Source organism: Panthera leo, chromosome B2, assembly GCF_018350215.1.
Source record: "Panthera leo isolate Ple1 chromosome B2, P.leo_Ple1_pat1.1, whole genome shotgun sequence".
In the NCBI taxonomy this organism is placed as follows: domain Eukaryota; kingdom Metazoa; phylum Chordata; class Mammalia; order Carnivora; family Felidae; genus Panthera; species Panthera leo.
Window position 1 is genome coordinate 2,095,171 of NC_056683.1, and position 15,690 is coordinate 2,110,860.

Consider the following 15,690-nt stretch of genomic DNA (forward strand, 5'->3'; position numbering starts at 1 on the left):
GTCCAGTGTGTCTGTGGGCTGTCTTGCCTCAGATGCTCATGAGAAATCATGGAAACTATGTATCTCTTTACAACACAGAGTCCTACTGCAGACCCAATCAATCTGCAATTTCTATCACTTTGGTGTTCATCTTGAACCTCGTGTGGTTTAGTTTCAGGGTTCACAAGAATTTCCTGGCCTGACACCCAGGGGTCAGAAATCACTATTAATATAGAAAAATAGTAACAAAGTAATTTTTAAGTCCAGATCTCTTCCATGAGCTTCATACATGCACGTGTAACTTTTGGGTGTAGGTCTGGGGACGGGATTAGAAAGTTAGGGTACATTCTGATGAACAGTTCTACTGGGATTTCCAGATACGACAAAGACATTTTCCAGACTGAACTCATTAACTTTGTACCACTTCCCAAATCTGAGCTCTCCCGGTTGATATGAGGCATCGAACTTCAAGGAGTCACTCAAATAGATCCTTGAAAGTCATCCTAAAACCAATGCCATCATCCTCAACTCAACAACAGTTCCCAAGCTTGCCCAGTCTCATACCTCTTGAGTCTGCAAATCCCTAAATCCCTCACCACACTTGAGAAACACCAAATCCAAGGGATCGGAGCACCTGACACTTTTAGAGAGGCTTTTTGTTTTTGTTTGTTTTGGTTCAGGAAGCTCAGTCAAGTTTAGGGATTTACTGGCTCAGGAAGTCAAGAGTCCTGGGGTTTTGCGGGAAGTCAAGAGTCCTGGGGTTTTGCCGACTAAGCAAGAATGACCCTGACAAAGTATCTATTAGATTTCTACCTAAAACAAAGGCAGTCTACCCTCTGCCAAGGAGGTCACTAACCCATCAAATCACCCCTGAGAGCATGGAGGTACAGCAAAGGCAAAGGAAGGAAGATCGATCAGTTCCTATTTCCAGATACAATGAGGATATGTGGTTCCCGTCCCACCAATCAACACTACTTCCAATTTCAAACTTAATAGGTTTTACCTATAATACAACAACAACAACAGAAGGTTTGCACATGAGAAAAATAAAAATATTTGAAATGCTGAAATCTGCTCTTACTAAACCAAAACAAACTACATTACAGTATACATGTATTTAAAGGGCCTTACCTTGTGAGTTGTGAAAGCGCATTCTCAGAAGTCGACGCGATTTCAGAGCTTTAACTAGTCATTCTGGAGCACTTTTCACGGACTTCTCACTTCTTCAATATTCTAAAGGACCAAGTATCAATTAAAACTTCAACTTCTTCCATGCCCTTCTCTTAGTGTTAACTCCTGATACAAAAAAAAAGGCCTTTGGAATATCTTCGCCACATAAATCAATGATGACACTTCCCTTTGGCGTGTATTTTCTGGTGCTTAGTAAGATTAGAACTCCCACGGAAAGCTTTCCCACACGCATCACACTCGTACGGTTTCTCTCCAGTATGGATTCTCTGGTGATGAATTAGGGTTGAGATCTGGCTGAAGGCTTTCCTGCATTCTCCACACGCGTACGGCTTTTCTCCAGAGTGAATCCTCTGGTGGTTAATTAGGGCGGAGTTCACATAGAAGGCCTTCCCACACTCCTTGCACTCATACGGCTTCTCTCCCGTGTGGATTCTCTGATGTTTGATGAGGGCGGAGCTCACGCTGAAGGCTTTCCCACACTCGTCGCACTCATAGGGCTTTTCACCAGAGTGGATTCTCTGATGTTTGATAAGGTCTGAGCTCACGCTAAATGCTTTGCCACACTCATTGCATTCATACGGTTTCTCCCCATTGTGGATTCTCTGATGTATGATCAGATGTGCCCTCACACTGAAGCCTTTCGTACACTCGTTACAGGTGTAGGGCTTCTCGCCAGTGTGGATTCTCTCATGCACAGTGAGGGTGGAGCGCACGCTGAAGGCTTTTCCGCAGTGACCACACTCGTAGGGCTTCTCGCCGGTGTGGATTCTCCGATGTCGGACGAGGCCAGAGCTCTGGGCAAACTTCTTCCCGCATTCACTGCAGGCGTACCGTCTCCCTTCCGTGGGCCTGTCCTCCCGCCTCTGAACCTGGTTCACATACCGAGAGGTTTTCTCGCACTCAGAAACCTGTAATGTACTCCCCTTCCGTAAGCTGGCAACCGGCTGGTGGGGGTCCATCCTTACAGAATTCTTCCCTTCAGAATAGACACCTTGTTCGTGCCTCTGGCCTGGACTTCTGAAACAATAACACATAGAGGTTTCAATGTAATTTATTCCTTGTTGCTAAAGCAATAGTATGTGACACAGACTTAACTAGAAGCCTCAAACGTGCTTGACAAACCCAGGCCACACCAATCAAATGTCTGTAAAGTAACATATCACACAACTATTAGAACGAACACCCGACTCAAACGTCTATTTAAAAATTACCCTTTATAATGGTATCTACAGCACAGAATCTGGAATATAAGTGACTACAAAATAATACTTAGTTCCTACTTAAAAAGACTTTTCACCTCTTTAATTAAGTCGGGAAACAAGACAGGAATTGAAGAGATTTGTAGATAGTAGAGCAGACGAAGGACTGTACAAATACAGAAGGAAAAGAACCAGAACTTCAACCGATAACAAGTTTGGAAACGTGACAGCAGCCTCACCGACAGCTGTGTTTTTACCACGCACACAGAAGTCCACACTGCTTGGCTGGAAGAGAAACATGGGGATAAAAGCTCTGGCCGTTGCTACCACCACTGCTGCTGCCGCTGACGTTGCTGTGACAGCACCTTAGCAACAGGGATGCTTTGCATCCCGTGCAAGTGTCACAGAACGGACCCCTCGCCTCTCCAAAGAATGGGGCTCCTTCAGACTCCTGTGTGGACAGCGTGGTGCGCTCTCTTATCTTCTGGGCAGAAAACTTGATAAAACTTTTGCTGCAAACTTAAACTACACAAATTATCTCTTCTCTGCCTCTTTCCACTTTACAAATTGTTTTACGTCTCAACGATAATAAACCGATGATGTGCACCCTTGATGAGATGAGAATGGCACTTAGCCTCTGGGGTCATCCTCCCCCAAACCTAGAACCTCAGTATAGTAATGAGAAAAAATCAGTCAACTCCCAACTGAGTGGCATTCTACCAAAAAACTCCTCGAAGCTGTCAAGGTCATTGAGGCACCTGGGTGGCTCAGTCATTTAAGTGTCAGTCAGTTAAGCATGAAGTATATGGGGACTCTCTGTACTATCTTCACAATCTTTCTGTAACTCTAAATGTCCAGCGTGCACAGAAACTATTCTGAAAATTTTACTTAAAAATCTGTCTATGCGGGGCCTCTGGCTGGCTCAGTCGGAAGAGCATGGGACTCCTGATCTTCAGGTTGTGAGTTCGAGTCCCATATGGGTTGTATAGATTACTTAAAATAAACTTTAAAAATGTGTTTATGTGTCACAAAGAAATAGAAAGATATTTCATGCTCATGGATTGGAAGAATAAATATTTTTAAGATGTCTACTTACTCAAAGCAATCTACACATTTAATGCAATCCCTACCAAGATACCAATATCATTGTTCACAGAACTAGTATAAACAATCCTAAAATTTGTGTGGATCCACAAAAGACCCCGAATAGCCAAAGCAATCTTGAAAAGCAAAGCAAAGCCGGAAGCATCACAATTCTGGACTTCAAGTTATATTACAAAGCTCTAGTGATCAAGAAAGTAGACACATAGATCAATGGAGCAGAATAGAAATCCCAGAAATGAACCCACAACAATATGACCAATTAATCTTCAACAAAGCAGGAAAAAATATTCAGTGGAAAAAAGAATGTTTCTTCAACAAATGCTTGGGAAAACTGCACAGCAACATGCAAAAAAAAAAAAAAGAAAGAAAGAAACTGGACCACTTTCTGACACCAAACACCAGAATAAATTCAAAATGGATCAAAGACCTCAATGTGAGACAGGAAATGGTTAAAATCCTAGTAAAGAAAATAAGCAGTAACCGCTTTGATATCAGCCATAGCAATTTCTTCCTAGGTATGTCTCCGGAGGCAAGGGAAACAAAAGCAAAACTATAGGGGCTTATAGTTCCTATAGAACTATAGGGACCTCATCAAAATAAAAAGCTTCTGCACAGCAAAGGAAACAATCAGCAAAACTAAAAGGCAGCCGATGGAATGGGAGAAGATATTTCCAAATGACATATCAGATAAAGGGTTAGTATCCTAAGTATATAAAGAACTTAAACTCAACATCCAAAAAACAAATAATCCAATTAAAAATTGGGCAGAGGGGCGCGTGGGTGGCTCAGTAGGTTACGCCTCCAACTTCAGCTCAGGTCACGATCTCTCAGTTTGTGAGTTCAAGCCCCACGTCTGGTCTGTGCTGACAGCTCAGAGCCTGGATCCTTCTTCGGATTCTGTGTCTCCATTCCCCTCTGCCCCTCCCCTGCTCATGCGCTGTCTCTCTCAAAAGATAAACATTAAAAAAAATTTTTTTTAAATGGGCAGAAAAAAAAAAAATTTTTTTTTAAATGGGCAGAACAGACACTTCTCCAAAGAAGACATACAGATGGCAAACAGACACATGAAAAGATGCTCAACACCACTCATCATCAGGGAAATACAAATCAAAACCATTATGAGGGAGCCTGGGTGGCTCAGTCGGTTAAGTGTCTGATTTCAACTCAGGTCATGATCTCGTGGTCTGTGGGTTTGAGCCCCACATCAGGCTCTGTGCTGAGAGCTCGGAGCCTGGAGCCTGCCTTTGATTCTGTGTCTCTGTCACTCTCTGCCCTTCCCCTGATCACACTCTGTCTCTCTCTCAAAAAAAGAAACATTATGGGGCGCCTGGTGGCTCAGTGGATTAAGCATCCGACTTCGGCTCAGGTCATGATCTCGCGGTCCATGGGTTCGAGCCCCGCATTGGGCTCTGTGCTGACAGCTCAGAGCCTGGAGCCTGCTTCCGATTCTGTGTCTCCCTCTCTGTGCCTCTCCCCCACTTGTGCTCTGTCTTTCTCTCTCTTTCTCTCTCAAAAATAAATAAGCATTAAAAATTTTTTCTTAAGTATGCCTATGTTTTTGACTAGATAATATACAATTGAAAAGTCAGGACGCATAGGTGGCTCAGTGGTTAAGCATCTGACTCTGGCTCAGGTCATGATCTCATGGTTCATGCCCCTCTCTCTCAAAGAAAAAAAAAAAGTAAAGAGAAATCAAAATCCTCTGAAAAGATATATAGAGGGGAACTTGGATGGCTGTCCGTTAAGTGTCCAACTTTGGCTCAGGTCATGATCTCCTGGTTCACAAGTTTGACCCCCTGAGGGTTCTCTGCTGTTAGCAGGAAGCCCACTTGGGATCCTCTGTACCTGCCTCTCTGCGCCGCCCCCACTCTTGTGCACTTGTGTGCTCTCTCCCAAAAAATAAACAAACATTAAAGAAAAAAAACCGACATATAGAAACAAGTCTTGTTTCCATTCCACCCCGATTCCCCTCGGTTTACCACTTCCATAGGTAATTTTTATTAGTTTCTTGTATCTTTGAATGTTTCTTCATACAAACGTGTCTTTTCTGAACCTCTGATTTCCTTGCTCCTGTTGTGGGGTGGGGTGTGGAAGTTCCCCACGAGTCAGGCACAGGACACTACCCTCCATGGCTGGGCTGAATCATTTCTCAGTGATGTTCTATCACGTTTCTCTGAACAGTCGCTCCTTAGCAACAGTGAAAAAGGCTCACTCAGGGCAGGGGTCACATGCACATGAACTCCTGCCCAGAACCCAGGAAACATGGTTACCCATGGAAGCCTGTGGCCTAAGCTGCTCAGCTCTTATTAAGAAAATAGGAAGAATCCCTAGTCCTACCCAAACCCCTTTAGGTCTGCAGCTCGCTCAAACTGGAATGATCCTATCCTGCCGCTGCCTCAATGGGCTTCCTCATACCGGATAGCTACGAGTATGTACAAAATACCTTTCTGGGCTGTCATCAGATACCTCTGGGTTAACACTTTTAACTTTGAAGAAATCTGTGAGAAGAGGGACATGTGCCCTCATCTTTTAAGCAGAAGAGTCTGGGAGGGGGCAGAAAATGCAATATACAATAGCAAAAGAGGGGCGCCCAAGGGGCTCAGTCGGCTAAGCGTCTGACTTCGGCTCAGGTCATGACCGCACAGTTTACGAGTTCGAGCCCCGCATCGGGTTCTATGCTGACAGCTCAGAACCTGGAGCCTGCTTCAGATTCTGTGTCATTCTCTCTCTGTCCCCTACCCCTCTCATGCTCTGCTGGCTCCCAAAAATAAATAAAAATGTAAAATAGCAAAAGAAAGGAATCTTCATGAGTAGCTTATTTAGCTTTTTTCTTTGAGGCAAAAAGATCTCAGGAACATCTCAAAACTGCCAGGTGTCCCTGAGCGCCGCGCGCGCGCGCGCGCGCACACACACACACACACACACACACACACACACACACACACACACACACACACACACACACACACACACACACACACGAGGTAGGGGAGGATACAGGGGCCAGGACGGGGCGGTCCCCTCCCCCCTCCCCCTCCCCCAGAGTCTCTGTTATTCCGCATGCCTGAGCGGCAGGAGGGGGAAGGGGAGGGGCAGGGCAAGGGAGCAAAGGAAGAGCCGCAGGGGCGCGAGAAAGCAGGCGGAGGCCAGGGTGGTGGTCAGCCGAGACCGGGGAGCGAGCAGGCCCCCAGCTCCGAAACCGGACCCCACACCTGCACTTCCGACGTGAGTACGGCGCCGGAAGGGGCAGAGCCCTCGACTTCCACAGATCCCTGCTGCCCTCACTTTGCGGCCGCTCTAGGGCCCCGGAGGCTTCTTCCTCAGTGGTCCCTGAGCTGGCCGACAAACAAGGTTTTTACTTCAAACAAGGTATTTTGCACCTTTTATCGCCTTTAATCCCGCAAATAAAACGTTATGCTCCTCCTCTCATGCGTAAGAAAACTGAAAAAGCAGATAAATTTTTCGGTTGGACAACTAATAAAGCAGACGAGTCAGAGAAAGACAAATACCGCATACGCTTTCACCCACATGTGGAATTCAGGAAACAAAACAGATGAACACAGGGGAAGGGAAGGGACAAGAAAGTAAGAGAGGGGCGCTTGGGTGTTTTCGTCGGTTAACCATCCAACTCTTGTTTTCGGGTCAGCTCATGATCTCCTGGTTTGTGGGATTGAGGCTGGCAACTGGTTCTGCAGTGACAGCATGGAGCCTGTTTGGGATTCTCTCTCTCTCTCTCTCTCTCTCTCTCTCTCTCTCTCTCTCCCTCCCTCCCTCCCTCCCTCCCTCCCTCCCTCTGCTGCTCCCCTGCCCATGCTCTCTCTCACTCTCTCAAAATAAACAAAAAAGCCCCCAAAACTTAAAAAGATAGGATAAAAACTGAGAGGGAGACAAACCACGAGAGGCTATTTTTTTTTTTTTTATTTTTTAATGTTTATTTTTGAGAGAGACAGAGCACAAGCGGGGGAGGGGCAGAGAGAGAGAGAGAGAGAGAGAGAGAGAGAATCTGAAGCAGGCTCCAGGCTCTGAGCTGTCAGCACAGAGCCAGACGTGGGGCTCAAACCATGAACTGTGAGAGCATAACCTGAGCTGAAGTCAGACACCTAACCAACTGAGCAAACCAGGCTCCCCCATGAGAGACTCTTAAATACTGAGAACTGAGGGTTGCTAGAGGGGTTTGGGGAGGGGGGGGGATGGGCTAAATGGGTGATGGGCATTAAGGAGGACACTTGTGATGAGCACTGGGTTGCATGTAAGTGATGAATCAGTAAATTCTACTCCTGAAACCAATACTATACTATATGTTAGCTAACTTCAACTTAAATAAAATCTTAAAAAAAGTAAAATAAGCAAATAAATAAAAAGCAGAAAGCTTAAAAAAAAAAAGGAGACAGATGAAATTTGAACCCAGATCGATTGCAGTCCTAAAATCCCTCCACTTTGCACTCAGAAACAACTTCTTAATTTGTAAATTTAATACTATTCCAATAAAAATCCCAACTTTTTTGTAAATAGATTTTAACGTTCACATAGACAAGTAAGTAAACAAGCAAGACTCCCTGGGACAACTCTGAAAAGGAGGGCAATGAAGGAGCACTTTTCCTAAGTGATCATAAACATATTACAAAGCCTCAGTGAGGCAGTGTGATAGTGGTGAGACAGACAAATGGCACAGAACAGAAAGTCCAGAAATAGATGCAATCAGAGGGAGAAATTTAGCAGAGAAAAAAGGTACTAAATCAGTAAGAAAAAGACGAGTAGACTCCTCAATAAATGTATGGTGAGAACTAGGTAATCATCTGGAAAAATGTTAAATTGGATTCCTTCCTCAGTCTATATACAGGTCAATATTCCAAATAAATCAAAGTTTTATTTATTTATTTTAAAACATTTTTTTTATTTTTTAAATGTTTATTTATTTTTGACAGAGAGAGGGAGAGAGAGACCAAGCGTAAGTGGGGGAGGGGCAGAGAGAGAGAGGGAGACACAGAATCTGAAGCAGGTTCCAGGCTCTGAGCTGTCAGCACACAGCCCAACGTGGGGCTTGAACTCAAAGACTGCGAGATCATGACCTGAGCTGAAGTCGGATGCTCAAACGACTGAGCCACCCGGGCGCCCCTAAATCAAAGTTTCAAATGTTATAAATGAAAACTATAAACGTACCAGAGGAAAATGTGGGAGAAGTCTTTAATAACCTCAGAGTAGGAAGGCCTTTCTAATTATAAGCCCAAATCCAGAGGCTATAAATGAAAAGACTGATAAATTTGAAAGCAATACAAAGAATCAAAATTCCTGCAAGGTAAAATAACAAAACCACCTTAAGCAGAGTCAAAGACACACAAAAAAACAGAATACAGCTTGTCTCAGACAACAGGCAGCAAAGACAGAATTCTTTATCAATAACATACTGTGGAAATGGCAGGTGAGCCGGGTGCCCTCTTGTTCTACCCTCACTTTGAAGCAGATTCTGCTGAGGGTTCATAACAGCACACCTACATTGATATTGTTATGTTAACTTAAAAAAAAAGAGTCTTCTCAGGTGCCTTATTGTAGAATCTTCAGAAAACTACAGAATGTCAAAGTTTAATACTTACAACCCTCTCGTGGGATAAAGGGTTCCTATAGTTGAGATTTTAATGGTGCGTTCCTGGGTAGGAGTTGGAGACAGTGATTCTCCCTCCCTTGGCTCCCAGGGCTGATATTTCTTGCTAGATTACTTCTTGACTGTGCAAGAGCTGGGACCTGAAAAAAAAAATTAAACACATGAAATTATGAATGTATCACTGTATAAACAAACGAATCATTAGAGCAGACCAGTTAAGACAGGTATGGAGAAAAATAATGACAATATCTAGATACAACTTTTGTTATCAGGTACCGTTCATGTAATCATGATAACAATTCTAGGCAGGTGCTTTTGCCATCCTCATTTACATATGAGGAAATAGAGACACAGAGAGATTAAGTGATTTGGCCACATCACAGGTTTAGACCTATAGGCCCCCAAAATGGAAAAAAACATCCCTAAGAGACTAAACGTTTACGATGACTTAATACTTCTCCCTTCCCTTCCTGCTGTCTGGTTTCATCCAACTCAGCCACTTTCTCATTGACCCGCCCGCCCCCCCCCCCCCCGCCCCACGCCACGCCCCTAAAGGTCAGGAACTGGCCTCAGCCAGTGTCAACTGAGCTGGAGCCGGCCCAGAACAAGGAGTTTTCTAGTAACAGAATTCTTGAAAGCAGAGAAAACAGCTCCTCTAATGCTGCCACGCATTAGAGTCTGCGATTCAGTAAGCTTCCTCTTACGGGTCTCCTCTTCGTTGCCCTTCTTTTGTAAAAGAAACACTATCTTACTCAAAGAAAAAGCAAAGACTGCCATAGCTGTCACACTAACTAGTGAGGGGCGGGAGAAAAAACGCAGTGTCAAGCAAGGGGCTGATCTGCTAGGTCGCGTGTCCGATCCCAGGCTGGGCAGCCGGTGGGGCCGGTGCCCCGACTCGCCCCTGCCGCAGGGCACCGCAGGCCAGGCAGCGCCGCAGGCCGCGCGGGTGGGACAGCGCCTGCCGAGAGCCGGGCACCGGCCCCACGGGCCAAGCTGCAGCCCAAGTGTATCCGCACGCACCAGGAAACGTCCCGGGCACCCGGGTGGCAGAGGAAGCCTGCCCCAAGGGCGTATTTCCAGTCCTCCGCAGTTTCCCCATCTGTTCAGAGAGGCGGGCCGAGGGTCGGCTGGGGGCTACACCACAGCTACCAGGGGTGCACGTGGTCACGGCGGCTGCATAAATCTCGGGAGGCCGTGGGAAAGACCGGGCCGCACTGGGGCGTCGGGTCCGCGGCCGGAGGGACGGCCAGCCAGACTCCCGCGTCCTCCGCTCGGACGCGGGACTCGAGTCTGCAGGTGAGCGCTAGCAGCGTAATCGCTGCCACCGCCGCCCGCGGGCCGGAAGTCCCGGCACTTCCGGGGCGGCCCTCTCGACACTTCCGGGCGGGCCCTCCACCAGCCCAATCCTGGAGCGCCGCCGCCCCGGGTGGTCCGCGGGAGGCCGATCCGAGACCCCGTCGCTCACAGAGGTGCTTTCCCTTTGCTGATTCTGTCCAGTGTAGAACGGACGACTCTGGAATCTTGGAATTTGAAGACACCGCGGCCGGGAAAGGCAGAATCTCCAGGGGGACCCTGAAGGATCCCCAAAACCGCCACGCGGGAGTGCAGGTGCTCAGGGCTTTATCTTTGACGATCAGAAGGCCAGAGCCGCTCCTTGTGTTGAAGATTAGGGAACAGGCCCAGGAGGGCGGGGCTTTCAAAACTTGACTGGGACACCAACTGGCCTTAATGGAAGAATTTAACCCAAGACACCGAGTCAGCATACTTGTATGGACATACAAACTGATGAAAGGAGTAACTCCTAGAATGAAACATTACAGTTGGAGGCTCAAAGTACGGATCCACCCCCTGGCGGGGTAAAAATTAAGAACATACAAGAACAAGGGTCAGACCTGAGCGCATAACCAGTCAGAAAAGAAATGGGCAAAGCATCAGGAAGCCTGGATTCTCTTCTACCTGCACCACAAACCTTAATGGGCGACCCAGTGGTCGCCGGGCCTTTGTGGACCTCCGTTTGCAGAATGGGTTGGGAAATGATCTCAAAGGTCACTTCCAAGCCTAGCATTCTATAGACTATGAATAATTAAACACAACAGAGCAATGCAGTGATTGCTTTGGTGAACTACACATTGAAACCGATCTTCTAACTCGAGTTGATACTTTTTAAACCTGTTTAAGTGCCATTGAGCTACGTAATGATGATGAGAAAGATGAAGGTTCTTAAAAGGTTTTTTAAAACTAATTTAGGAAATCACATTTTCTTCTACATATTTGCCTTCTTAGGTGAGAGTAATACTCTGTTAAAAACTTAAGTGGGTATGTTTTACTTGGCAAACTCTGACTGCATTCTGGCTTGATTTCCTTGGAGTAGTTAATCCTGCCTAGCCGCTACCAAAGGGACTGTTGAAGGTTATGTGTTGTCTCCAAAGCTACGTCTTTTATATGTTACCGGCCCCCTGCTAAAGGGATAGCGCCCTAAGTATTATCTTTGATTCTAGAAAACGAAACCAGACTGTAGTCCTGTAACACCTGGTACTTGGTATAATGAGGGAGGCAGATCTGACCCTGAAAGCAACCTTAGAACAGTATTATCAACCTTTTTATGGTTTACCATCACCCTGATGTGTATATTGCTGTGAACTCCAAACATTAAGGCTTTTTCTTTTCTAATCTTACATACTCTAAAATATATATAACAGGGTTCTTTTAAACCTTGCCATAGCTAATTTTTCTAATTGTGATGCTAGCATTCCTAGCTCTTCTTTCTCCTATATACCTTAAGTATGTCCAGCCCAGGGCTTCTCAACTTTGGCCCAATTAAACATATGAAGCCAGATAATTTTTGTTGTTGTGGGGGCTGTGTGTGCATGCAAGGTGTCTACAGTGTCCTTAACCTCTATCTGCCAGATGCCAGTAGCATCCCACCTGTCCACCGATGATAGAACCAGAGCTATCTCCAGACACTGCCAATTTTCTCCAGTTGAAAACCACTGATTTAACATCAGATACAAAAGTCTATTCTGCAGCATTTTTGCAACAATAACTTTAACACAGGAATCTTTAGAGTTTACTATTCCTATTTTCTTCCTTAAAGAATAAATTTGGTCAAATGGAGAGCTTCTTATTTCAGTTTTCACATATATTCCCCTGAAGTTGGATTTTTTAGTCTTAGGTACAGGCAATTATAGAACTCCATAAATAATCCACACAACGATTCAACAAGCATTTATTAAACACCTACTGTGTGCTCAGCACTGTACTAGGCACTAGGGGGTGCAGAGATACAAATGTAAAAGTTATTCCTGCCCTCAAGGAGCTTACAATTTAATTCTGAAAATAAATACAAATGTGAAACTACAATACAGAGAGCTAGAAAATAATTACAAAGCAACATATTAGTAAGTGCGTGGACCACAGTACAAACTCAAAGGGTAAGTGCTGAGGCAGCACAGAACAAGGGAGGTCTCAGTGTGAGGTGAAGTCAGGGAGAGCCCACTCGAAGATATAAAGAAGCTAGGCTTTGAAGATATGGATGCGTAAGAAGTGGGGCCAAGAAAAAAAAAAAAAAAAAAAAAAAAACAATCCAAACAAAAGAAATTGCATGAGAAAGGCACGGAGGCAAGGGCTTGTAAGACAGCAGTGGAAGGCCACGGAAGTTTGAACAAGAAGAGTCAAGGTGAGTATGCCAGAGAATTAGGCTGAGGCAGGTGAAACATGAAGGGCAAAACATGGGAGAACCTGGAACACCGCTGCTGGGACAGCAATCATCTGCTGAGTGTTTCTGAGCGAAAATGAATTTTGAGGAGGATCACCTTAGAAGCGTTACTGAAGGGGGTCTTGAAAGCAAGGACACTAGAAAGAAAGAATTACAACAGCTGGGGCCTCAGATGACATGGCTCTGCAGAAGGCTGCAGGGGATGGCAGAAATGTAAAAGATCCAGCCTCAAGGAGAAAACGGAGAACTGGAATGACTCATCAACACTTGAGACACGTACAGTGAAGAGCAGAAAAAGACTAAAGGACAACTCCAAGACAGGGCAGGGCGCCTGAGGAGCTCAGGACACGATCTCAGGGTCATGAGTTTGAGCCCTACCCTGAGCGTGGAGCCTACTTTAAAAAAAAAAAAAATAAAGAAATATGAAGGGCAGTGAGTCTATTCAGGGTAAAGAAGCTAAGCAATAATGCCTATTTAAAAGAAAAATGTAGGCTGGGGGACAAGAGTGAGGAGTTCTGTTCCCAAATATCAAATTATGTAGGTAACTGACCCATAGGGTGGTAAATAATTAAAGTACTGAAATACAGAAGTTAAGTGTAAATAATCAAAATAGATAAATAGAAGCAAAGACAGAAAAAATACTGGATAAAACCAAGACATGGAGATTATTTTCAGTGGAGAAAAAAGACTAATAAAGAAAAGCTAAAAATTAGGAGGAAAATGATCAAAAAAGATCCCACAAGCCAAAGAAAAGAATTCCCGAGATGCAGGGTCCCTACTCAACAGTGCGAAATATGGGTCAAGGACAAGGGGCGCCTGGGGGTGGCTCAGTCAGTTAAGCGTCCAACTCTTGCTTTCGGCTCAGGTCATGATCTCAAGTTTCTTGAGTTTGAGGCCCACATTGGGCTCCCTGTTGACAGTGCAGAGCCTGCTTGGGATTCTCTCTCTGCCCCTCTCCTGCTCATATGCTCGCTTTCTCTCTCTCTCAAAAACAAAACAAAACAGGACAAGAACTTAGAAAAGGCATTGATATTTGTCCATAGGACACTTCAGTGGCATGCTGAGTACATAAGCCAATAAGAAGTTTTAAGAATATATTAATGAGAAAATGGGGTTGAACAATGGATGACATGTTTGAAAGATCATGAATGACAAGAAAAACAGAATGGTAGCTGGATATGGGCAGTGAAGTTGAAGGTTTTCCACATTTTACGCTGTAGGTAAACTTAACTACTGTCATCCCAACGGACCATATGCCTGGCTGGGCGCATGGGTATTTCATTTCCCCCCACAATTCTACTTCCTTGGGGCAGTTTAGAGAAATGTACTCGAATCTGTACCTTATTGCTTTATCCTGCCAGTTACTCTTTTAAACATGCTTTACTTGTACAATTTAGCTTTCTAATACTACAAAGCATCAAAAGTATCAGCAGTTAAAGATAGAATCATCAATCAAAATGACATTTTCAATCAACTGCACTACACAGTGCTGTACCACTATGCATTCCCTTCCCCAGTAGCTACCTATCCAATGGCCAGGGACACTGGATTTTCCAATGGCTGGCCAGGGCCAGTGTGCTCATTAGAGACAATACAGCACAGTGGTCAGCAGCACAGGCTCCAGAATCTGACACTGTTGGGCAGAGCCCCTGCTCTGTCATTTCCCAGCTACATGACCTTGGTCAACTCACTCACTTCTCTAAGCTTATTTCCTCATCTATAAAATGCAAGATATAATGTGTGTCGTAACCATGAGAAACACTTAGCATAGAGCTTGGCACACAGTACGTACTTAATAAATGTCAGCTATTACTATTTCGAGTCTCAGAACCAAGAGTAAAGCTAACTGCTGTGTATGGCAATCATCCACCACATTCTAGCACTGCCACTTGCTCAATGGAGTAAACCTTTGAAGCCTGAGACGCCTCTCCTAGGACTATGCTGGATGGCAGCAGAGTGACAGAAGAACCACTTTATCATGCCAGGTCCTAAAATGAGAAGATCATGATGGGAGAAGGTATTGGTGAACAGTTCATTTCAGATCAAGAGCATAAAAATAGAATCTGCAGGATATAAAGGAATTTAGCACACATCACTCAGTTAAGAGCTCAAATCAAGGTCATAAAGATGGAGCAACCACATTCTGGTGCAGTGATTAGCAGAGACCAAGGATGGCCTTCTATGTGTGCCCCAAATAAACAACAGCCTTTTCTACCTTCTTACACCATGTGGCTATTTCTGGATGCAGCTGAACCGGCTTCAATAGTTCCTTCAGGTCCCAGTCTGTCCTTATTCTTTCCAGAACACTGATCTTTCAGGGCACATCTTTCCTCTGAATTCGGCCAGATGCTTAGTAATTATGGATTTAATGCATAGCATGGCTACACATTACTGTAGTAAAGAGATGTTAGCTGGTGTGCCTACAGTCATTTCAACACGTTACTCTAAGAGCCCTCACTGGACAAGTGCTCCCCTCAACCGCCTGGGAGACTGTGCACGTGTGCACGTATCTTCCCTCGGACAGTGACTCCATCCTGTAAGACCCGCATGTGGGCAGCACTGGCCTCAGGCAGAGTTCGTGTCTTACAGAGGGTACGCAGAGAACAAGGATCTAGAGACCAGATTTATTCCTGGTGTCTTGAAATTTCAAGTACAAGAGAATGAGGAATGGAATTCCCTTCAAGTGCAAGGGAATCTATAGTCCAAAAAAAAAAAAAAAAAAAAAAGAGTAAGAAAATAAAGGATAATGGAAAGCACTATTTTGAAAAAGTTAACCAAGGAGGGGTACCTGGGTGGCTCAGTCAGCTAATTGTCTGACTTCTGATTTCAGCTCAGGTCATAATCTCACAGTTCAGGAGTTCAAGCCCTGCACTGGGCTCTGCATTGGCAGTGCTGAGCCTGCT

At 45.0% G+C, this 15,690-nt stretch overlaps 1 protein-coding gene across 6 annotated transcripts in view; it reads right to left on the bottom strand.

Annotated features, from left to right (window-relative positions):
• LOC122219385 (zinc finger protein 239-like) overlaps window positions 1-10,378 on the bottom strand; it is a 28,626-nt gene extending 18,248 nt beyond the window's left edge. For 5 of the 6 annotated variants that reach the window (XM_042937622.1, XM_042937619.1, XM_042937621.1 and 2 more), the window contains exons 1-3: window positions 10,093-10,378; window positions 9,065-9,212; window positions 1,111-2,187 (exon numbers count right to left, since the gene is read on the bottom strand). In XM_042937622.1, the coding sequence (XP_042793556.1) occupies window positions 1,320-2,129 (810 nt within the window). In that variant the 5' untranslated portion in view covers window positions 2,130-2,187; window positions 9,065-9,212; window positions 10,093-10,378 and the 3' untranslated portion in view covers window positions 1,111-1,319. Of the gene's footprint in view, window positions 1-1,110; window positions 2,188-5,452; window positions 5,726-9,064; window positions 9,213-10,092 lie in introns of those variants that run through there. The other variant, XM_042937624.1, reaches the window with a different exon arrangement.
• Between the last annotated feature and the right edge of the window lie 5,312 nt (window positions 10,379-15,690).